The following is a 24,632-nucleotide window of genomic DNA, read 5'->3' on the forward strand; positions in this document are numbered from 1 at the left end:
CCGTTCGTTGATGACTCGTTGGCTGTGAGTGAAAAAACTGCCACGTTAAAAATATCGGATTCGTCGGCTGGCGCTGCACTTCGGCGAAACACGTTGGTGTAGTACTAAGACACTCCGCCGACCACCGCTGCGTCCGAGATGGTGCGTGAGGTGCGGCTTGCGCTAGCAACGCTAGGGTTTACGCCGCTAAGTGTTCGTGTCGCAGAAGTGATATGCGGAGGACACCAGGCCACTGAAGGGAGCCATTAAAACTATGGCAGCACCGTCGCCGGCGGCAAAGCAATGGAAGACGAGACAGCCGCTGCTCGGCGCTGTCCATATTCGCGCCAAACGCGCGCTGTGACCTTGACTGAACGAATCAGTTCCCTCTCCTGGAAGCTGTCGCGGCCTGTGTTCGCCTCGCATAGTTTGTGTTCGCCACGACTCATCTGATTAATATAATTTAATGTTGTAGAACTTGGTTTTACTCGTGTTCTTAATTACGTCATGCAATAGTGATGCCCGCTACACCTACAAAGCTATCGCGTCATACCCTTAAGGCGGAGTATAAGTGTCCCCCCGCATTGTTTTTGCATGAAATCATTCATATGGTCTAGTCAGCACGTGTGTTAGCACGTACGGATGTAATCCCAGGAACCACGTCGTAATACTACGTTTTTGGACCACGACAAAAACAAATGCGGCTTAGTACATGCCCGTTATATTCTTCTGCTGAACAACTACACTGCAATTGTAAGGCTCCCTGTAATTTTCTGTCTTAAACAAAAAATCTCTCAATTAGACAGAAAGTTCTCTGCTTCGGGTCAAGCTTGCCTACAGCAGCATAGAACCTCTGTCAATTTGAAAAGAGTGAGACGCTATTAGTTCTTAAAACTCCGTGAAGCTTTGTAAAAGCTCTTTTCGCCAAATTCTACAGCTTAATTTCTCTGAAAACGTGAAAATTCTCCGAGTGCTACATTAATGCGTACGCCCGGCAGCGATAAATCACTCATTTTCTTCGCAGTTATGCTCCTTCAGTCATTGGTGTGTCAGAAAACTACTCACTGACGTGCAGTTCTGGCCATCTTAAGTGGTAAATGCGTGACCGTGTTTCAGGTGTGTATGCGTCCCCTTCTGTTGAATTGTAGCCCTCTGTCCTTGGTGTGCTCTCATATTGCCATAAGGTAAAAAGAAAGTCTACGTTCTTAGTTTGTTCTCCTTAAAATATTTTATTAAAGACCTTTTTTATTTACAAATATACACACATAAAGTCACCTGTACACTTGGAACTGTACGCCTCTTGTAAACATAATAGATACGCAATTTATGTAAACCAACAGACGGTCACTGGCAGCACGGGAAGAGTCTCCAAGGTAAAAAGATCTTCCCTCTTCATACGTAAGCGGTGAGCACGCGATGTTCTCTTTGTGGCTGAATTTCATCCCTAAAATAACTGGCGTCAACTCTTGTGCCCAGAGACATTGACGCACAATGTCGGACGTCGTGAGCCTCCTTGCTTGATGGGTAAATAAGAAGATTGTAATTGGATATCACAGACCATCCACACTTCTTGACAATGGGCCATCACAAAAACGCCTGTTTATGTCGTATCACCGAGGTATAAACTCAAAAATTAAACGAGTTAAACTAGATATTCTTCACAAAACCACGACGTTCAGCCAGTATCTGAAATAGTGCAGACTGATTCTCATGCAATTCTCGTTGCCGAAACATGGGTACACGAATTACATTATATCATTTTACGCTCTATTGGGCAGCGTTAGAGCACCAATGGGACTTGCGACTGCCGGCGCAGTTGTAAAGCGTGTCATGATTGCTCTTCTTTAATAAATCGAAACGGTTGGTGAGATTATGTAGAGAGGTGCTTAGCTCAGCCGATGCCGTTTGAGAGAAACCTCCGGCAGTTCTTGGTCCAGGCTGCTGGCTAGCCTGGCAGAAGAGCTGAAGGGAGATGTGCCTCGGAGGATGCCACGTACACTTGGTTCCCTATTAATTTCATCTGAAACGAAGCAGGTGGAAAATTTTCGTACCGCAGAAACTCAGAACATCAGCTCTGAATCACAGTGCTATTGTGACGCAACTAGCAACAGCAACTAACTGTATCTTGTTTTTGCGTCTTATTGCATCTCCTCTGTCTTGAAAGTTATCGGTTCTACGGGTTAAAAACCTGCGGGCTGCTTCACGAGGATGTCATTACTGAAGTTTGCTTTATGAGTGGCTGGTATCTTTATGTGTGTTATGCCGTGGAAGTAGACAATAAGATTAACAATGTCGAATTGATGAATGAGCCTTTGTGCGGAAATCGTGTTTAGCCACCGGCTCTGTAATTTTTATGCTAGAAAGTAATTTTCCAGGCTCTCGAAATTGTAGAGAGGCGCGTCCTTAAGAATTTCTGTGGAGAGTAGATAGGGCCAAAGATTATCAGTCATTATTTTCTAAATGCAGCAATTAAAGCGCAGATATATGATGAAAGGACAGATAGCCATATTTTTGTGCAGTAGCCACCCGTACAACAAATTGCAACATTTTCATTAAAAACGTTCTGAATATTAACACCAAGTTCTCGCTGCTAAAAGCAAGAAATATAAAAAGGACGGAAAGAAACGAATGAAATAAATGTTGTAAATGGTGAGAATTTTCTCGAAAAGCAGTAACAAGAAAAAATGTTTGATATGAGTACTCACAGATTAGGCAGACTTGCGACATTTCTTCCTGCGCAAAATCTCTTGACTTGCGTCCTTCCGGACAACAATTAAGTGCCAGCCTGTGAGGGCGACCACAGCATTTCTGGTTTGTACATGACATATAATTGAAATAAAGGTCATGTACCTACCACGCGTCATAACCTATGCATGTCCTCCTCGTCAAACCCTTTTGATTTGCTTGACACGTAAAAAAGTTGAGATCCGTCTCGGCTTCTGGAAAAGCAAAACAACATATAACGTAGTGAAATAACGATACCCTGCCTTTAGTAATAGTAGATTTGCATTCAGATTTAATAATGTCTTCATAAGGCAGAACGCTTTCTTTAGCTTTTGTCTTGAAGTGTGCTAAATAGCAAAGGCTGTGAAGATTACTCACCGGCCTGTAGATGTCTGGGATTTCCTAGACTGAATGGGTATGTGTTCAGCTATAAAAAAAGAAGGAAAACGCAGGGAAGGATTAAATTGTGTCGCTTGCTAAGCTCATATACTGAATGAAATTTTGGCGTTGCCGTCATGGCGGAACCAATCACTGACCCTGCTGCCAGTCGAATTGACAGCAGTAATGAGTATTCTTTAAAATGAATAAAAACCATGTAGCCCATCTAGCTGTAGAAAACCGTGAACTCAGCGTCGATTAAGTTTTCTACATGAAAATAGCGCACTTATATGTCAGTAGCGGAGGTAAGATGTCGGATGCATTATACCGTCACATCGCATGTTCTGCGAAAAGAGGAAAGATGGGAGGATCCAGTTTTAATTTCAACTCTGAGCGTTGTTTAGCCTTCCACCACTGAGAGGAATTGAACAGCTCAAATAACAATAGACTTATTAACGTACCGCGCTGACAACAGCGTTCAAAGTCAATCAAAAATGGTGAATTTGTTTCGGACGTACTGCGGATTAGACGATGCAGAAAAAAAAAAGAAAAAAAGGGTAACGATGCCGGAGGCTGCCTGTTATAGCCAGATCTTACCTGTCCTCTTGTGGGCGTAGGGCACGTCGTAGACTCTGTGCGGCACGGCATACGCCGATGAACCGCGAGACGAGCCACCGCTCCCGCAGTACGTGGGCTCCGCGGTGCCCAGCACATCGCTCTTGTAACGTTCTCCGGATACACTGCCTGCGGGAGCCGAAAAGAGAGGAGAAGACTCGTCTTTATGTTCATGGTGGTCGCTCAGCAATGGGAGAGGCCGAGCTCAAGTATCGGTTAACACGCTTTAAGCATAACGGCCCTAACGACGCGGACGAGGTGCCTCTGCAAGTGATGGGAGCAGCCACAACATTCTGGGATAACCTCATGCGGGGCAGTGAAGATATGGTATTCCTCCTTTTTAAGTGCGCTCTAGACTCTTTCGTACAAACATCGCCCGCAGCTAGTATCGCGAGCTCAACTTATGCGGCCAGACTTCGTTCGTGATGGTTACGAGAGAGCAGCAAAATTACTGCGCGGTTAATTTGTGCAACCTACAATTCAAATGCTGAAGCAGACAGCCAGAGGGCTTCGAATTCTCCCCCAACGCCACTGTACTTCACACCTTAGAAACTATGCGACATTCTTATGCCCATTCTCGTGTTTGAGCAATTACATAACTTTTATTCAGTATAGCAGTATCTGATTTAGGGACATTAAAATTGCACAAGCCTTCTGTATCTACGGTCTGTCTTGGTGGTCCGCGCTCCACGTGCACAGACCGCCTCTGCAATCTGACACAAAATACAATTGGTATGCGCACGTGATCACTAGCGAATAAGAAATCCATACTTTTTGATCACGCGCGCGAAAGGCGAGGTTGTGGAACGTGTATCCGATTGTAACACGGTTCAAGCGGACAGTCATGACCGGAACATAGTTTGTCGTAAGCGGCTCGGAGGCGCCTACCTTGAGGAGTACCGTGCACAGTGGTGACGTCATCCGAATGGCGGCGCATAACACACCACAGCACGGCCAGCACCACGACGAGCACGAGCACTGAGCTGCCGATGGGCAGTGTCACGGTCAGGTGCCGGTAGAAGGACGCCATCTTGGCGTCCAGCAGATGAGGCTTGTGCGAAGGTACGTCTGCAACGTAAACGGGATATAGAAGTCATTGAGGGAACGACGCTCAATCGTTTTGTAGCGAAAGCTACATTGGCCACGAACACGCAGTTTCGCAGTGCTCGCATTCCCACCGTGGTCGCACCACACCACTTGACCAACCTCGTGACTGGTCACGTGAGCAACCGCGTGACGACCCACATGACAACTGGCCAGGCAACAGACTAACCTGGACTTGCAATTAAGATTAACCAAGGCTAACCAAGCTATGCCTTAACTTTCGCTACATATATCCAGGCATAGCCGAGCTAGGACACTGCCAGATTTTTGTTTTTTTTTTTAGGCACCAGGAAAGTATTTGAGCCACTACAAAGAGGAAACAAGTGCCACATACTCAATGAAAAACCTATATTTAAACACATTCGGCGACATAAAACAAGTTACATAGACAATGAAACAGCAAATTCGCAAGTCAGCTATAAGTTGCTAATACGTGCAGATTTTTTATGTTGCTCAACATCAGCGTGAATCGATAAGAGAGCTATATAGCACTTAAGTTATATTTTTATGTATCATGCAGGCAAGCTTGAAAATTCATCGCAGCTTTTTGCTGGCGTCTAGAACACCTGTGCAGTCAGATTTGCACCAAGAACAGCATCGACAAAGGATAAAAGAGAACACCAAAAGCGCTTATTTGGTATTGGGAGCCTAATTCTTTTACCCTTCGTGGATTTCAGTAGAAGATCATAAGCTTCCTCTTTGCGCCGCTTTAACCAATGCTGGGCCCTGTGCGAACAGCTACAACTGGCAGACTACTGTACTGACGATAAATCGACTTTTAAGGGATAGAGTATAGGCTCAAAAGCTAATAGGTTAATACTTAGCGTCGGAGAAAATCTGGCAAACCGACTCTGAGAGGGAAAAGGGAGGGGGAGGTTAAGAAAACTAACTGCCTTAATTGTATCTCTCAAATGAATAAAAAATGCTTAAGTGTGATCCCCTTAGAATGGGCTTTAAGGGAAACAGTTGAGAAGTACATTAAGCGGCACAAACGTAGAATGATATAATTGCTGGTGAGAACATGGCGTGGCATTGAGGAAAAATGAAGTAACACTCATTACAGCCTTCCAATCCTCAGTCCGCATCAGCGTATCGGAAACGCGTCCAGCTCCCAATGAGAAGCAGAGTGTTCGGGGTTGTCGCTCTGAAAGTTGTACAATGAATCAAATTCTGACGCCCTACGGCATGCACTCTTGACCACGTCGGCAGTGACTGCTGGCCTAACTACATTCCGATGAAGATGAAAAGCGAGACAACAAACCCTCAGATAGCGGGTTCGTTGACTTCAACGACTCTCCGCATGATCGGGTAAACGGATTCCCTTCGCAGGGGCGTCTGCTTTGTGCAGGCGTAAGATGAGCTGCGCTGCAGCACATCATTCCGACCGTTTATAGTGCGCGGTTCTTCCGTTTGATACCAGATGCCGCCACAGGTGCGCTAGGAACACGGCGCCATTACGGGCCTCGTCGCCAGCGTGTACGCCTCGACGCAGCAGTTGAAATATCGCGGGTGGCTGTCGAATGTGTTCTTTTTGCGAATATGTGGAAATGCAGACGAAATACGTGCTGTGTTGTGGATTGCAAGAATTGCGAGAGAGAGAGAGTTAAAGGTGCGGGATGCGATCGTTTGCGATCATCACGGAACCAAACTCCACAAGGACGTACTGCTGCTTTCGCGCCCGTTCAGCATGCGCCCTTTCCGAACGGGCGAACGCAACAAACACGTTCGCCAGCGCTATAGATAATCAATATAAGAAGTTTCGATTCTGGAAAATTTGTGAGCGTAAGTGCACTACATAGCCGCATGAACAAGCTGATCCGCCACCGAAAATCTCACTTCGTGCTTTCAGATGCTGCCCTGCCGCGGTGCCTTAGTGGTTAGGGCGCTCGACTACTCATCCGGAGTTAATAATAATAATAATAATAATAATAATAATAATTGGTTTTCGGGAAAGGAAATAGCGCAGTATCTGTCTCATATATCTTTGGACACCAGAACCGCGTCGTAAGGGAAGGGATGAAGGAGGGAGTGAAAGAAGAAAGGAAGAGAGAGGTGCCGTAGTGGAGGGCTCCGGCATAATTTCGACCACCTGGGGATATTTAACGTGCACTGACATCGCACAGTACACGGGCGCCTTAGCGTTTTTCCTCCATAAAAACGCAGCCGCCGCGGTCGGGTTCGAACCCGGGAACTCCGGATCAGTAGTCGAGCGCCCTAACCACTGAGCCACCGCGGCGGGGGAGTTCCCGGGCTCGAACCCGACCGCGGCGGCTGCGTTTTTATGGAGGCAAAACGCAAAGGCGCCCGTGTGCTGTGCGATGTCAGTGCGCGTTAAAGATCCCCAGGTGGTCGAAATTATTCCGGAGCCCTCCACTACGGCACCTCTTCTTCCTTTCTTCTTTCGCTCTCTATTTTATCCCTTCCCTTACGGCGGTGTTCAGGTGTCCATAGATATATGAGACAGATACTGCGCCATTTCCTTTCTCCAAAAACCAATTATTATTATTTTTTATTTCAGATGCTGTGCAATTGCGTCTGCATGTGCAGCGAGACCCGATTGCTCGCAAGTTAAGGTGCGCAGCCATTAGTAGCAGGAGCGCCCGACGATGAATTAGGAGCGAAAGAGAGATGGCTTACACACCCAGCTATCGCCACTGCAGATTATGCAGTGCACAGCCGCGCGAGCGGACAACACCTACCGTCAGTACGTGTATTGCATGACGTCTTGGTGCAAGTGTTGAACTTAGGTACAAGTAGCGCGGTTTTCGTGGACCATATTCGGAATAAAGCATTTGCGTTACGGCTGGTGTGCTGGGTGGTTGTCGATTCCTCGCGGTCCATGCGAGACAGTCACTAAATGTGACTCTGCAAGCCAGCGATCAGAGTGAAGCTGATTACTTACCACCAATGAGAACTCAAGCATTTCCATGTCCGCATACCGAGCGTAGAGTGTACCACCATTTCATATGTGAGGCTGACATAATTGTGAACTTCGTGTAGTGTTAACGCGTTTCCATGCGCGTGTTCTAACAATAATATCACGTAATCCTTCGAAATGCACGCCAGCTCGTGAAAACTGCTTTATGCATGGTACTGCTACCATGATAGCTAATATTTATGTGTCTATTTATTTTTATCGCCTTTCAATGTTTAAAAACCAGTAGAAATTATTGTAGGCTTCCTAAGCACCGCTAACATGTTGTAAACAAATGGGTACGAGGTGCATGTGAGCGTTTTTGAGAGGTGTCCGCATGCATGTACACAACACGACAACGACCTGTGCTACTGCAGGAGCATTGAACCTTGCCGTTTTAGATAATAAGAATAAAAAACATTCAGCAAAGCCTTCGGCGGATGCAAGGACAAGCATTGAGGCGATCCGTCCCTTGGCACGAATAGGGAGAGCTGAGCGACACTGCGCGACATGAATCCCGCTCACGTTTTCACGTGTCAAGTAATAAAATTAGGACTCTCGCATGTCCTTTGAAGCTTTGGCAAACCATAATGTCGTCTGCCCACTCCTTTACAACCGTGTCAGCCGAAACACTGCCTCTCGGAACCGAACCATCAGGCGCAGCAGCCGTCGCGAAGAGGCGCGCGCCGAGCAGTCAGGAGGCGTGTAATGGAAGCGTGATCACGTGATCAAAGATGGCAGCCCCCATGATACCGCGCTGTAAATCCTGCACACCGTGAAAACTTTCGACTCCGCTTCGTCAAGGACGAACGATGACGTCGCACTGACTCACAGCGCACAGGGTGGCCTCCGCGGGAAGTGGAAAGCTCGCGCAAGGTTTTTCACCGCGAACCGCGCGCCGCAGCCGCGGAAGCCCACGGTCAGCCACGGCAGCCTCAGACTGTGGTGACGACGGCTTTTCCGCCTCAAGAGCTCGTTAACGTTTTCGCGTTAATAAGCGGCCATGCGGAATCAGGATTTTCTGTCCAAGGTAGCTAACAAGAGAGCGTCCCTCAAGCTGGGGAGCACCGTCGGCAACACACCTCCTTCCAGCGTGAGGGTGGCGAAGTTGAGCTGCGCCGTGGTGCTCCCGGCGTCGTTGTGGGCCACCATGAGCAGCACGTACCAGGAGCCCGGCTCCAGGTCGGACAGCACCAGCTCGCCGTGGTGCGGCGCCAGGTGACTGGATGCCAGCGTCCAGTCGGCCTCGGCGGTGCGCCGGTAGTGGACGGTGAAGTGGCTGATGGGGCAGCCGCCGTGCCACCACGCCTCGGGACGCAGCCAGGCGGCGCTCGAGTTGCTCTCCACCAAACGGTCGGGCTGCTGCAGCACGGGGCCTGCGATGCAGCGCCGCCAACACACTGAAATTATCTTGCCACACGTAAGCACTGGTGAACTGTCACAGATTCAAAGGGCGCTAATACGCCCAGCGGCGATTCCGGCAGAAGGGGAGGAAGAGAGAAACCGCCATGAACCGAGGCTTTCAACAGGTGGAGGTACATTGAGAAGTCAGTGCAGCTGTTGTACAAGCATAGGTAAGAATAGAGCAGGTCGTACATAGTTGAGATTGATTCAATTTAGATCGAAACTCGTTCAAGGGAGTGAACTGTGATTTTTGAAGGGGCAATTCTTCCATCAGTGAGTAACGTGCTAAATTGTTTTAAATAATATCTAGGCCATGCATCACTCTTATTCTCTGAATTCCAGTAGCGGCGAGTTAAGGAATATTGTGTAGTTTAGTTTGATTTACGGGTTTAATATCCCAAAATGACTCAGGCTCTGAGGGACGCTATAGTGGAAGGCTCCGAATAATTTCGACCACCTGGAGTTCTTCAACGTGCACCGAAATCGCTCGGCACAGGGGCCTCTAGCATTTCTTTTCTATTGAAACACGACCGCCGCGGCCGGAATCGAGCGAGCGTCTTTGGGTCAGCAGCCGAGCACCGCAACCACTGAGCCACAACGGTGGCTTGGAGTTATGTTTATAATATGGGGTGTAACACGAAAGCCTGATGGGAATTCGAGTAGCAGAAGCCCCAGTGCAATGAGTAAAAGTTCCACACTCACGGTTCCCCTCGGTGGCAGCGGTGACCACGTTCCCCTCAGGCCCTGACCCCACGTCGCTAGCAGAGCGCATGCGCAGTTGGTGCCTGGTGCCACACGCGAGCCCCGACAGCGCGAAGCTGGTCCGGTCGCCGCCCACCGACTGTTCCCGCCACGGGTGCTCGTCGCCCTCCGCACGCCAGGACACGTAGTAGGCTGCGTTCAGAGAGAATGACATACAGAAGTGTCACAACCACGACACTGCTGGCTTAAGTGAAGAAATCAGCCATTTGGGCCACTCATAACCGTATCTGTGTGAGATGCTTGCAAGCAGTATACTCTGAACATTTCGGATTGCTAAAGTTGATCTTCTTAAAAACAGAAAAGGAACACCGAGGTGACAAAAAGGAAAACAAATACTTTAGCGCAGTCTACGCATGTTTAAAAGCTGTTAGAGTACGTTTCTTCATCGTTGCTTCGATTAAGACCGCAGAGCCCTTAGTTCAGAAAGTAATGCATCATGAGCGCTTACTCCTGATAGGGGGATCATCGAGAGGGATGACCGGTCTCTCCCATGCCAGCGAGATTGTCCGGGCCGAGGTTCCCACCACCCGGTACGTGGGAGGTGGAGGAGGATCTGCAACATTCAGGGCCGCAATCAGCAACGGATCGTCACTGTTGTGTCGCTAGGGGCCAAATGCGAAGGTTTATTTCGCCGGCAGCAGCATGCGTCGTGCAGGGGGTTTTTCTGTTCACACCTCTATGATAGCAAAGACCAGCACAAAGGGCTCACTTTGAGCCTGCGTAATATTTCTGCACGCCACTGGGTGGAAAGCACGCGGGGGTAAAGACGTTGTCACTGTGCGCATTGCGCATTCTGAGTGAACCTTAAAACTGCGCACGTTTTGTGAGGAAAACTTGATTATAGATATTATTGCGATAGCATTAAAAGCCTCAGGGGGACAAAATTCGCCATCGCTCATAAAGATTGCCCCACTGGCTGGAGAGCCGGAAAGTCACTTGGGCGGAAGTGACGTCACCGTCAGTAAAGGCATCAAAAGCCGCTAATGCTATCGAATTGCTGACACACAATCGATTTAGCGGTCCCTGTGAATGTTTCTTTTTTCAGTTTCTACATAAGAACTGAACTCCTTCACCATGCAAAAAAAGGAGTAAATTGCGGCCAGCATGAGCATGGGCCAGCATGAGCATCGGAGTAAAGCAAAGTTGTATTAGTACGAACCCCTCTCGAAGCTACAGCGGCTACACTAGTCCCCTGCTGTCACGTTTATCAAGTAGCATCACGTTGACTTGCCAGACAGCCATGATTGTAACCACGTTGTCTATATAGGCTAATAACGCCTAGGGACATGACTTTGTACCTGTTTTCTTTCTCCCTCAATCCGTCCCTCCCTTTTCTTTTTCTCACCAGCGGCCAGCGTGCGCACGACGTTCGTCCCAGAAGGGGGTCCGGGCCCCTTGGTGTTGTAGGCCTGCACCAGCACCTCGTAGCGGGTGTCCCGGTCCAAGCCCGTGAGGACGCCCTCGCGCTCGTGCAGCGTCTGGTAGCGCAGGGGCTCGGGCGATCCCTCGCGCCGGTACGCCACGTAGTAGCCGTCCACGCGGCCGAAGCCAACGCCAGGGGCGCCATCTCCCGGTGGAGTGGGGAAAGGCAGGTGCTGACCGCAAGAGACAGGAAAAGAACCAACAAGTGCGTTCCATTTAAGGTACAATGCTTCCTACGCATTCGTTCAGAGAGAGCGGCTGAAACTCGATATGCTCTTCAGTTGGCGTCATTGACAGTCAGCGCAAAGGCAACAAAATTTTGGCAAAGACAGTGCTTTTCTTTAAAAAACCTCACACCAGATCGGCTTTAAGTAAAGAAAACTCCATCCGAAACACTTGCATCTGTGACCTTTAAAATTAGGTAAAAAAAATGACTGGCTATTTAGCATTGCTGAGCATAAAATATTATGCGAAAGCACAGTTTTTGCAGGTGGCCACCACGGCCATGTACCTGAAAGCGCGATTGAGGTTTCCACTGAGCCAGGGAGCCAGTTATGTTTGTCTTAAACTTTCTCACCGTCATTGCCAATTTACCCAATGTATGACGGTGGCCTATGCTCCAGTGCCGCGTTTAGCAGCAGTGTTGTCAATGCCAACGCGTATTTCTCTACTGCTGGGTTTCTACCAGAACGTGGTCCACGCCAACGCATCCAGCGCACGTCTCTCTGTCACTACCGCCACGTACCTCGAAGAGCGAATATCAAGGAATGGCTCATCGTTGTCCGTCTGTCCGCGAAATCTGTAACACTATAGCTGTCAATCAAATGACCTCATCTCGATAAAAAAAATTCTTGTGTACGACGGGATTCGAACCACTATCCTTCCGTTCCGCATCCGATCGTGCTAACGACTACTACGCTACTTCCTACGGACACATATGTAGTTCTCCTTGTCTAGCATAAGGACGCTGGAGAGTGAGTGCGGAAAGGCGTCGAATCAGACGGATGCCTCCCAAACGCCCTCCAGTGTTTCCAGCATCTAAGATTCACGAACAATTGTATGCTTAATCAACATCTTAACCAAACATCAGTGGCACAAGCAGCAACACCGCGCTAAAGGCTTTTGCCTCACCGCACTTTAGGTCAACAAAGTGTCCTCTTGAATTTTTTAGTTTGATGGTAATATTGGTTGTTGAATAAGGCGATATGCAACGGACAGCGCGAGAGTGTGTTGAAGCTTAAAAAAAGCGTGACCGGCGGTGGTGATAGCCTAGTGCTCTCGCGCAATGGCCAGCAAAGTTGATCTGTTCGCGCCGGATTCGAATACCAGTCACGGATATTTATTTTATTTATTTTCATTTCTTTATTTTACTTGGCACAAACTCAGGAACACCGCGAGCATACAAACATCGTAAGATCTTGCTCGTGGTTTACCTGTCGGAATAGTCATTTAGTACAAATAAGGCAGTTTCTAACGCATTGAAAAGCAAATTCTGGTCAAGGTTCTGATCAGCCTAGCAAGTAAGAATTTTCATAATGCAGCTTCTGAAGACACGTCGCTCAACATTTCGATGCCAGCCCAAAGACATACGAAAATGTTCTCGAGCAAGGAAAAGGAAAAGAAAGTTTGCTACATATTTTTGTATTTTTAGAAATGTGGGAGGAATTAGGTGCATGCCAAAATATTCATACAATTCTGCGTTAGTGTTGTTCGGCTGACCCCGCGGATGCTACGTCGAGGCTAAACGCAAGAATTAAAACGCACTCGGCGTGCCACAGGCCCCTCTTTGTATTCAGACGCACTAAGCACAGTTGAAGGACCCCACAACTCGCTCGGCTTTAAGGCGAAGCTCCCGCTCGTAGCCTTTTGGCGAACCACCTTAGGCACACAAAAAAAAAAAACGCAGCAGAGACGTGATTCGCGTCCTCCTCGCGTGATAGGCAAAGTCTGCGTTTGCCCAGATTCCTATTTTTCCGGCGCGGTCTTGACAGTTTTCTCACGCAGCGAGCCGCTCCGCTCCTTCTAAGCCTCCAGACGCCTTTAAATGTCCTTAATGCAGCTATAAAGACACAGCAGCATGTTAAAGCGATAGCGTGATTGGGCTATGAGTTCTCTGGTTAAGAAACAGGTCATTTCACACATCGCTATAATATTGGAGGAGTGGAGAATGAACGGACATATCAGAAATTCTTGTTTGAGGCAGGGTAACGTTGTTGAGTGCGCTGGAGAACTGCTTCGCGCGTGCATGATCAATCGCAGCTCATTGTAATACAGGGCACCGCGTTCAGAACGTCATTAATACTTAAAAGCCTTATCTAACCTCGCTTGTTGACGACAGTTGCGCAAAGCATCCCTCTGCTCCCTCATTTTTCTACACTTTTCGCCAGCACATAGTACGAAAACAGCGGCTTCAAACTTTGGTTACAGTGCTGAAGAAAAGTTTTGCTCTGAATACGGGAAGCGTGGAGAAACACCGACCGATGTGGTGATTCACCATGGCTAATCATAGACACAGTGATGTTGAGAAGCGTAAGACAGTTACGAAAAGTTTGTTTGGCATACTTTTAGAATGCGCTTTAACACTCAGTAAGAGCACCGTCAGCAGGTACTCTAGACACAGCTTACAAAGGGCGGCATAAGTTGCCCTTCTAACTTTGCAACCTCTCATCTTGCTACGTTATTCTATGTGCCATACACTACGTGCACAACCTGTGCAATTGATCTGCAGTGTTGCGCAAAAAGGACGTGGCTTATTTCTGCAAATAATTACAAAGGTGATGTGCCTACCTCGAACTTTATTGCTATGCTCCTCGAGTCCATCGGAGTCAGACGAACATTTGTTGGTGCACTGCGGGGAGCTGCGATGTCGAAATTAGGAACAAAAAAAAAGACCACTTATAGCACAAGCCAGGCACTGCGTTGTAGATACTTCCCTGAAGCAAACAGGCACATTAGTTAACACACTGCCACAGCGGTTTGAACTCAGGCTGCGGCGTAACAAAAAAAGAAGTGAGGAACATAACGGCTTGAGAGGGGAGTCTGCTTCTTTGGTGAAATAATATTTTTCAATACGCCAAAGCAAACCTTTTAGTCCTCATGCTTTCTAATTCAGTAAAATTCAATCAAATCAAAACAAGAGTTCACCTGTGCGTCGCAACATTCTATATAAGTGAAAATACAGAAGGAGGTACCGTAGTTCATGCCTGCATTGGAACCTCTTGTCAGAGCATCGGAACCTCCTATATATACAAAGAGTGATGGATCTCTGAAAGAACTTGTACAATAAGAAATCTTGTAAATTATGCATAAATACACACTCAAGCAACCGAAAAAAAGGACATCTCATTTGTAGCTCGGAACGGTGCCAATGCATGCAAATAACTGTACAGCTCAGGGAGTCTTCTCTAAATAAGGATGTCAAATGAGATTAAAGATAGCTTGGTGTCTTTGCGATTTTTGGTGGCCTGTTTTAAAGTTCTTTATTTATTCGGCCATTGTTAGGCTCAGTTACGATTTAACCATAATGCACAGTAATCTAACTGCCGCGCAAAAACAATAAACTGGTGTGCCTTAAAAAACACTGGGTTCGCGTTCCAAATGGCGCGCCATCGACAAATGGTCTGCGCTTTCGGCAATGGTCGGTAAACGAACACTGTCATTCGCCGCCAATTAGCGCAATCCCAGTTGTCTTTCCATATAAGGAATTGTTTTGTCACGAAGTCTGCTCCGGCTAATTGCACCTCAGTCGCCTTGCCTTAATTCGTTGCAAGTCGCGTTGCTTTTCCTTCTTATTCTTGCAGTCGCGCGCGTCGATGATTAGGCTCGGTTGGTACGTAATTAGAACTTGTAGCGGCTGAGCTGCGTTGTACGGCGTTCGTACGCAAACGCAAGTTCTTTTCTAATTCGCTGTTTTTTTTTACTGATTCAAAAATACTTCGTTTTGTCGAGACCATCACAAAGATCAGAATTTAAAGCCTCGAAACAAGCTGCCTGTCTGTCAGTTGTGCTACTCACGCTCGTCGTCAGTGTGGACCTCTAGCGGAGTCGTGTAGCCACCGGGTCCGAGCTCGTTCTCGGCTCGCAGTGTGAACAGGTACGACGCGGACGGCTCCAGGCCCCGCACCGTGACCTTGGTCTCCGTGCCGGCCACCGACACGCTGTCCTCCCACGTGCCTGGAGACGAGAGAGGGAGAGAGTAGTGCCACCAAACACTAGCATTTGGTCGCGCAGTCTATTAACGGAGTGTACCTTCTACCAGAAACGACGAGCAACTGAATGTCCAGTCTATACGCATTTGCACAAGGCCTGTTCCCCACGTTACTCGTTTGCGATATTCCTCATAGATGGCGCTACCTATCATATCACCTTCGTTCGTTTTCCCGCCGCTAGCCTAACTGCATGGCCTGTCCGGCATTGTCCTGCTCTCAGTAAGCCACTGCAACTAGGCCTAAAGATTCCGCTGTTGAGTGCCGCACATAATGCCCCACACTAGGCGAACGGAAACAGAGTGCTTCTAAATTCATTGCACTCTAATGTATGCATATCCTTTGTGCAAAGTAACAGTAGAGCGGTAGTGGTGTGCCAGGTCGCAGTAATAAACCAAAAGAAAGCGTGAGTTTAACTCTGGCGATCCGGAAACAGACGCTGCATAGTCTAGATAGGGAGCATGCTCGACGCTCGGGTTGTTGCCAGCCATCACAAAACCACTACAGAGACGTGGCGGCGTTTTAGATGCAGTCTTTCAGAAATTTGGTAAAAATTGGTTTTGGGGGAAAGGAAATGGCGCAGTATCTGTCTCACATAAAGGCGGACACCTCTACCGCGCTGTAAGGAAAGGGATAAAGGAGGGAGTGAAAGAAGACAGGAAGGAAGAGGTGTCGTACTGGAGGGCTCCGGAATAATTTCGACCACCTGGTGATCTTTAACGTGCTCTGCCATCGCACAGCACACGGGCGCCTATGCGTTTCGCCTCCATCGAAACGCATAGGTGCCCGTTTGCTGTGCGATTTCAGTGCACGTTAAAGATCCCCAGGCTTTGTGACTGTCTTGGAAAACGTCGAAGACATTAGTTTTGTCAGATGCCAGTCAATACGAAAGTCACTTTATTTCAGTGCAGTTGGGACCGCAAACATCTGCAGTGTGCAATTAGATGAAAAGATTTAAGAGAAAAAGGTAGCTTCAGCAGCTTCAAATCTCATTAAGCGGTAACTTTTGGTTCGCTGAGAATAATATCTTGAGGTATGCTCGAAGCAGGAGAAACTGCTTATATCAAGTGTGCGACAGCGGAGGAAACATACCACGGAGTTAATCGACAACGAATTTCGGAACACTCCCTGTACTCTTCGTATTGATTTTACTCAAGATAGCAACGAACCTTCTTTGTTTGTCCATCGCAGCAAGTACTGCGTTATGGGCAGGTTTCCGTTGAACGGCTCCGCCCAGGTAAGCCGCACATACCTGTTGGTCACCTCGTTCACTTCAAGACTGCCAGGTACGTCGGGAACATCTGTCAGAGGAGAAATTAGTAAAAGCTGCCGAAAAGTTATGTTAGTATCATGCGAAAAACATAATGCAGTTTGAGAACCTCCGCGCATACCAAGATTTTTCGTCAAAACTATAAGTCGTTCACGAGCTTAAGCACTAAAACCCTCTCGTCTGAGTGTAGAGGTGCAAAGGAAACATTATTTACGGTGCAGATTTTCTTAAATTGTGTTTTTTTAAATAATTGTGCCCATTTTAAATAGCCATTATCTAGCACGTGTTATGAGAGAAAAAGTGGTGAGGCAAGGGTATTTTGTTCGTTTCTTCTCTGGGTATGTCGGGAACCATAAGATGCCAAGTATATATTTTGCAGAATTTTATCAGTGAAAAGCCTACGCAGAAAAAATATATCGAATAACATAGAGCTAGCAAGCATACTTTAAGCCTTGCATGACCTTTAGGAACATTGTTACTACTCGAAAATTGAATTTGCGCATTTTTTATTTGCTTATGTTTGTTACAGTCGTGTTACAGCTTGTGAACGCCAGTACCGCCTATACCTTACACTCAGATCTTCAGGAAGAGCCAGCGGTGGTTTGAGATGAAACATGAATGAAGATTCCGTGTGTCGCGTACCTTGCACGACTAGGTGCACGTTCGTAGAATCCTCTCCAAAGTCGTTAGATGCGTGGCACGTGAAAAGGCCGTTATCCGATTTTTGAATATCCGCGATAGTGAGCGTCGATCTGATTCTGTTGGAATCGGTGTGCTCAGCTTGTGAATACCTGGAATGGGGGCGAAGAAGAGGCAGGAGCATCAGTCACTGCTGCTCGCACAGCAACATCTTGAAGTAATTCTGTCGATGCCAAAACACAACAGCTGGCATCGGTGTGTACCGTTCTTTTCGGGCAGCTTTTGGTTTTGGTGCCTTTAAGAACATAGTTCCCTGACATGTGTCAATGCAACCTCCATTGCGTGTGTGGAATTTGTGATGCCACAGCCACAACTGTTGCTGCTGCTAGCTCTTTAGCTTTTGCAAAGCAGTTGGGCTTACATCTCTTTTCCTGGAGCGTCAGCAATCAATAAGAAAAGAGTAGGCATCGCAGGTACTGGGCGTGTTTGAGAAAAAATAAATGCATACAAATTTTAACATAACTGGGTGTGAGCAGCTAGACCGCAACAGCCCAGACGCTGACTGAGTGCCGAATGAAAGTTGACTGGTTGTTGTGCTTACTCTAAACAAAGGAAGTGGCGTGCGAGGTTACAGAAAAAATAAAACACTTAAATGAACAGGTCGACGTTTTTCAAGCGTTTGCATTAATTTTTCTTCATGGGTGACATAACCATGCACTAAATCTGATGCATCCGCAGGCTTATGACTCAACCAAGCAGTCACTTTTCGCAATCTATTATGTATAAGAGTCTGGCTAATACAATCATTTTCACATAACACGCGAATGGTCATTGTTGTATATTTTTCTTAAACGTAACGCTGAAATTGGCACCGTTGGCATGACATTTGCAACCGTTCACCTCGCCTGTCTGAAAGTGCAGAAGCTAGATCAATGTCAACTTAAAACATAACACATAAAACATAACCCTGTGATGGCCAGTACGACTTATCACCTGTGATACAAAGTGTAAAAATTTTAATTATTTCCATTTCTCTTTTCACAACCACATGAATTACCATATATTAAGAAACGATATGTTTCAACATATTTATCATATTTATGCATGCAATCTAAATATCATCTACCAGAGATGCAAGAGGCCAGCTGAAAAATATTTGTGAAAAAGCTAAAAACATCAAGAAAACTTAAAATTTATGTTGCCTAATGCTGCACATACGCATAATGGAGTTTTCAATTTTAGTATTGAATAACTACATGCGCATGCATAATTGCGCAAGTTGTATCACTTTTACACATTCAGAAATTTTAAAAGTAGCGAAATTCATTCAAGCTGTAACCATCCTTTACTTATTAAATCTCACAGTTCCGTGCATTTCTACAATAAACTGATGCAAGTAATAAAACATAGAACATTCATGTATTTCTTCGAAGTTTTCAATATCTGAGCATTACAAGATTTAGGCGAGGGGAAACATTGCAGTGATTCGGAATTCGAATGACATGCACGTGTACTTATGTTTGTGATCTTTCAATGTGCTCAAGATAAATGATAAAGCGACAATCAGCTCTTGTGTGACAAACGCTGGTAAGGTTTCAGGATGTGCATTTGCTCCCGAGTACCTCTGAATTCCGAGAGCAGCAATGGGCACGCCATCTTTGAGCCACCAGAAACGTATGGGAGTGTCACCTTCCGGCTCGCACTGCAGGTGCACTATGCTTCCACGCTTGGCCGAGTTTGTGGAGTCCTTAGGGAACAGGCGCGGGCTGCCTGCGTTGCAATTTAATTCCGTTTTTTGGCAAGAAACAAGAAACGACAAGGTGACTATAGTACGCTCGTAATGAAATCCGCATTCCGAAACAAGAAAGCACAAAAGTTCAAATGACCAACCGCTGACACGTGCTATCGTAAAGATAGAGTGCTGGAATCTTTCCTGAAGAACACGGCCTCTGGGAAACGAACGATACAAAACAGTTTCAGTACTTGTTCACACAATTCAGAAAAAGTAGTTACCCTAATTTAAGTGGTGTAGAATTATTGAGAAGTGCGGGACACTTCATCAAGAGCGCTATTGTAATCAGTCCAAAATGCGACACATCTAGGCGCCTTGAGTACATAGATATATAGTCACAAAGCACCGTCTGTCTTCCTGCGAACGCTGCTTAAACGCATCTACTCGCTTTTTGTGCACACAAACACATAAACGTAAAAATGACGAGGCAGCAACGAAGGCACCACCGCAGCTTCTACGGCCTGCATGCCGCCACTCACTGCGCACGGTGAGGCGCACCACCTTGGAGAGCTCTGCGCCGACGCCGTTGGAGGCCTCGCACAGGTAGAGGCCCGCGTCGGCCGCCTCCACGCTGCGCACGCTCAGCGACCCGTTGACCAGCACGTGCACGCGAGAGCTGCTCACCAGGGCGCGGTAGGGGCCGGACTCCCAGCCTGCGAGACACCCCGGTGTCAGGATGCACCGCAGAACAGAGCACGCTAACAGCAATGCCAAATGTCGTTAATATTTCATAAATGTCTCCAATAAAACAGTGAGCAGTAAATACAGTGTGCGGAGATATGACTTGCACAAATCCACATTCTGCTTGAGAAGCACAAAGGAAGAAGTTTAAAGCATTTAGTATATATATATATATATATATATATATATATATATATATATATATATATATATATATATATATATATATATATATATATATATATATATATATATTAGCAGACAAGGTAAAGTAAATGAGGGGCCCGTTTGACAAACTTATAAAGGGAGCCAACAGTCACCGAAACCTAGGTGCATAGGAGAACGTTTTTTTTTTTTAATGTGTCATGCTTATCAGTGGGATAATATTACTTGGATTAATAAATCGCTTAAAGAAAATTACTTATAAAGCAGCAGAAAGTATATATATATATATATATATATATATATATATATATATATATATATATATATATATATATATATATATATATATATATATATATATATATATATATATATATATATATATATATATATATTCTCCGCTGCTGCTACGCCCAAACATAAAAAAAAGTTACTTTAAGACCTAAAGCGATAGTGTCTAGACGACCAAACTTAATACCCTTCTTTAATGCGGCTTCGTCCAAACAGAAAATTAATTGAAGGCATAAAACCTTAATTTTTAAGGCACACGTATTAAATTCCTAACCATCTGCTTCCGAAAAAGTAATAGTTATGCTGCGGAGGAGTGCTCCACGTTCAGTTAGCACATTTCGTCACGCCTGAAGTGCATGGATAATGTGAAGAACATAGTCGCACAAATACATTGAAGTACGTGACGTTAGTGACGACGCCGTACAAAGAGTCGTCCGTGTATGAAGTCCGCGAAAGATGTGTTTCACGCAATAACGTTGCTGCAAACGCAGAGCGATTTAGGAGGCACACATATTTCATATCTTACTGTTGAGGTATTGGCAATCTAGAGGGCCTTATAGTTTGTGCAGTTGGCTGTACTTGAAACTCGTGCAGCTACCGTTCTATACATTCTATGGGGCCACAATGGTGTCTAATCGCAGCTACACTCTAAACAAATAGAGTAAAAAGGGAGTAAAACTGTCCTCTAGCGCACACCCTTTTATGAAAGGGAGTATGCTATAGGACAGTTTACTTCATTTCTACTCCCATGTAGGTGTATTTGTGTTTAGATTGTACATGCTAAGAACGAAACTCAATAACCAAGCTTTCATAGTGTGCAGCAAGCAAATGGTCGTCAAAAAAGTTGATATCCACACTAATTACTTCGTTCAGAGAACGCGCCTTGCTCGTAGTTTTCATCGCTACTGTCATTACAAGAAACAGCACTTGCACATTGTTCAAAAAAAGCCAAGCCTCTCAGTGATATAGCCACTAATACAGAAAGCATTGCTTCCCCTATCGCATTCACTGCTCAGAAAGCTAATAAAAACAGCCGTTAATGATTTTTTTCTGACATCGCCAGCGCTATACGTATCAACAATGTTGGCAGTTAGTACAGCTTTATTCCAGCGATGGTACACCACGCGAATAAGAAATAATTCCCGTAAGTATGTGCCAAGCCAAAAATCAAAAGAGCCGTATGCCTCTGAAAGAAACTGGCGCCACACTGCGGCTGGCGAAGGCGCTCGAGAAGAAAAAGCGAAGTGGAACGCGTGCGGGGGAGAACAAGAGGAACGCGGTCGGCGACAGACGTGTTCGAGATCTGCTGGCTCCCCGAGTTTCCAGGCTTGGGCCTCAGCCGAAAGACGTCCGGGCTACCAGACCTGGATAGCCGCGGTCGAGAGCGTGAGCTACCAGACCCCGGCGCCGCTGTTCCCTTCATGTTCGGCAGCCTCAGAGCACGGGCCGCCTGAAAACGCTGAATACTTCGCCGAACATTGAATGCTGAGTGAACCTTTCTTTTTTTCCCTCAAGTTCTCCTTTGTCTTCTGGGACTGTGGCCTTTGTTGGTTTGCTTTCCTGTTCATGGGTTTGTGGATCCTTTCCTCTTAAGGCTTATATTAGAGATTCTTTATTTTAACATGCCGCCTGGTCTGTTTCTTCTTCCATTTAAAGTCCTTCCCCTCACAGCCTCACGCACTTGTTTGGAAACTCTCTTACAATCAATAACTAAACCTACCCCTTGTCTCTTTCTTTACTTTTTATTTTTTGCGAATTAGCTTTGGAGCAAGGTTTTCTAGCAATAAAACTGCAGATTCCATTCTTTCTGAAACATCTTGCCAAACCTAATTTATCCTTGCCTATCGTTTTTATTTATTTTCCAACGCAAAATGGATTGTTTCTTCGGCATTGCTGCTGACGCAACCAAAGACAGAGCTGCCGCCATCGGTTCGAAAAGAAGCCTGTGTTAACCACTGGGCAGCTTTTTTTGATAAACAATCACTCTTCGAAAGGGAAAAGATGTCAGTTCTCTGAAATTACGGTCGTCCATCATGCTAACCACAGAAGCTGCAGCACAAAACGACGGCTTGTTAACGGATCGCCCCCAGTACAGAACACTGCACACCGCGGAAGAAAAAAAATATGAAAGCTACAGATAGTAAAGTAACAATTTTTGAACCGAGGTGTTAAATAGAAAATTATGGTAATGCCGCCGGATCAAACGGACGCGGTAAAAACACCTTCACCACGCACAACAGCTCATTTACCCTTCTTCCATGCGTCTGCCAGTTTGCCATACGCTTAGCTACATATCCTTTCGGGTTTTGTTTCCTGTCTTTCTTATCAGTAGAGGCTCATATGTGCCATGTTTTCTCTGCTAGCGTGATGCGCTTGACAGTACGACTACCTAACGCGACACGAGATTCCCCGGAATATGAACCTAAAGCCCTCTTGCAGCCGTCAAGCCTCAAATATCGTTTCTAGATAGGACACACACAAATCTCACGCGAGGAAAAATGGGGTGACGAAATCTGCAGAACAGCCACCAAACCATGTAGCACATAAGTACTATGTCCGACGGGCTGCGCCCTCAGAATTTTTGTGGCCGTGGTAACTCCGGCGTCCGAGAGAATAACTGCCGCACATTGCAAGGCACCGGTGTAATGACCAAGAAGCTCCGAGTAATCTGCTACTTGTTTGAAGGTACCAGTTGTAGCGCGCCTTTCAGGAAGTGAAAGTTGTGGGATAAAGAATGGGTATACTAGCACGAACCCTAGCAAAGATTCGCTATATTTAATTGGAAGTTTGGAAGCGTCTTGTATAATATTATAGAGCTCCAATCAGAATCTGGTGGAGGCAAAGTTTGCTTGCAGGACCAACACAATAGTTTGACGGGAGAGTTGGTTCTACATTGTAAAGCAAGAGCACGAAAGTCAGTCGTGGACATAAGGGAGTGATAACTACGCTCGTTCTGTGTACCTCTCCTTTACGCCCACGTCTTTAGCTCGGTTGGTTAAGAAGTCTTTGCAAGAAGCTAGATAATGCAGTTTGATGATACAACATAGCAGAATGCATGGTCGGGTACGGCTTTCGCTGTCAAGCTTAGTGCTGCTTCTGGGAGATTCTATACCACCCTGTCCCTAACCTGGTTCACACAAAAGGTTCACCTTTTTTTCTGGTTCACAATTCATCCAACTGTCAGTTGTCGCTGGCGTGATTTCTAGCACACCGCCCAGATTCTCGCGGTACTACGCAGCACCATACATTTTACTTTTGCTGTGACCTCCTTATTTATTTCTATATTTATCCAACACGTATTGTTTTCTCGCCATCGAGCCTGTTTTAATAATAAATTTGGCATCCCATCCCAAAATGTGATTCCGCCGTGTATAAGACGGGATATGTTCCAGCTCAGATCGATGACCCAAAGCGCACATCAGCTGTTCTCTAACTTGCTAGCTCGGCATTTCAGCCGTTCTCTGCTCCCCTCACACTTTCAGCTTTTCTGTGCGTGTGTGTGTGTGTGTGTGTGTGTGTCCGGCATTCGTTTTTACGCCGTACGGGTACGTTTCTGTTTACTGAGCGTTTAAATTCCACAGCCGTCCTATCTCTAATCCGTGCACCCTTCTTGCTTCTCCTTTGTTCGGCGTTTGTTCCCGTGTTCCCGTGCGGGTGTTTGTAGCCTCACTTCTTGATTTTCGCGCCTTTACTTCGTCCTCTCCCTGCAGCCTGCGTTGCGTTCGCACAGCAAGCACGTTTTTCTCCCTTTTTTTTCTCGATCTTTGAAGCCACGTATCTTGCGCTGATTTCAGCGAGGCCGTGCCACACCTTTGGGCCTTTCAGTTTGCAGGCTGCGCCTGTAAGGCACGCCCAGAGGGCATACATTCTGAAGTCATGTCGAGCGGATTCATCACGTCACGTGCTGAGAGAGCGAGGAAAGAGCAGTGGGCAGAAAAAATAAAACGAAGAGTAAAGATGGCCGAAGCGTTGAGGAAGAAGCGCTTGCAGAAAGACGAGGAGGCGCAAGGTGGTGCAGTGGAATGGAAATTAATAGCACAGCAACCGCACTGAAAAAAAAACGCTCGAAAAGAGCAAGGAAAAACCAAAGAAAGCCACCGCATGCCGTTGTTCCTGAAATCCGTGGTTTGAATAATAAGCAGCACGTTAGCAGGTTGCCCTTTCATTCCGACGACAGCTTGGGGAAGTGAAACGAGGCGCCATTTGTAAGGATCCCGCTCTTGGGGGCTGTGCTTCTCATTGTCGAGCACAGAAACGCATTTGATTGCGCTCGATTGCATTTTTCGA

At 46.4% G+C, this 24,632-nt stretch overlaps 1 protein-coding gene across 2 annotated transcripts in view; it reads right to left on the reverse strand.

Moving 5' to 3' along the window:
• Positions 1-1,194: 1,194 nt before the first annotated feature.
• The window catches only part of LOC144128756 (cell adhesion molecule Dscam1-like), a 129,256-nt gene continuing 105,818 nt past the window's right edge, over positions 1,195-24,632 (reverse strand). The window contains exons 13-28 of one of the 2 annotated variants that reach the window (XM_077662414.1): positions 19,688-19,861; positions 19,039-19,186; positions 17,420-17,568; positions 16,677-16,808; positions 15,317-15,475; positions 14,090-14,160; positions 11,226-11,475; positions 10,329-10,433; positions 9,821-10,012; positions 8,797-9,090; positions 4,585-4,764; positions 3,679-3,825; positions 3,082-3,130; positions 2,834-2,918; positions 2,685-2,764; positions 1,195-1,999 (exon numbers count right to left, since the gene is read on the reverse strand). In XM_077662414.1, the coding sequence (XP_077518540.1) occupies positions 2,840-2,918; positions 3,082-3,130; positions 3,679-3,825; positions 4,585-4,764; positions 8,797-9,090; positions 9,821-10,012; positions 10,329-10,433; positions 11,226-11,475; positions 14,090-14,160; positions 15,317-15,475; positions 16,677-16,808; positions 17,420-17,568; positions 19,039-19,186; positions 19,688-19,861 (2,129 nt within the window). In that variant the 3' untranslated portion in view covers positions 1,195-1,999; positions 2,685-2,764; positions 2,834-2,839. The remainder of the gene's footprint in view (positions 2,000-2,684; positions 2,765-2,833; positions 2,919-3,081; positions 3,131-3,678; positions 3,826-4,584; positions 4,765-8,796; positions 9,091-9,820; positions 10,013-10,328; positions 10,434-11,225; positions 11,476-14,089; positions 14,161-15,316; positions 15,476-16,676; positions 16,809-17,419; positions 17,569-19,038; positions 19,187-19,687; positions 19,862-24,632) is intronic. The other variant, XM_077662413.1, reaches the window with a different exon arrangement.

This window comes from Amblyomma americanum, chromosome 4, assembly GCF_052857255.1.
Source record: "Amblyomma americanum isolate KBUSLIRL-KWMA chromosome 4, ASM5285725v1, whole genome shotgun sequence".
Taxonomy (NCBI): Eukaryota; Metazoa; Arthropoda; class Arachnida; order Ixodida; family Ixodidae; genus Amblyomma; species Amblyomma americanum.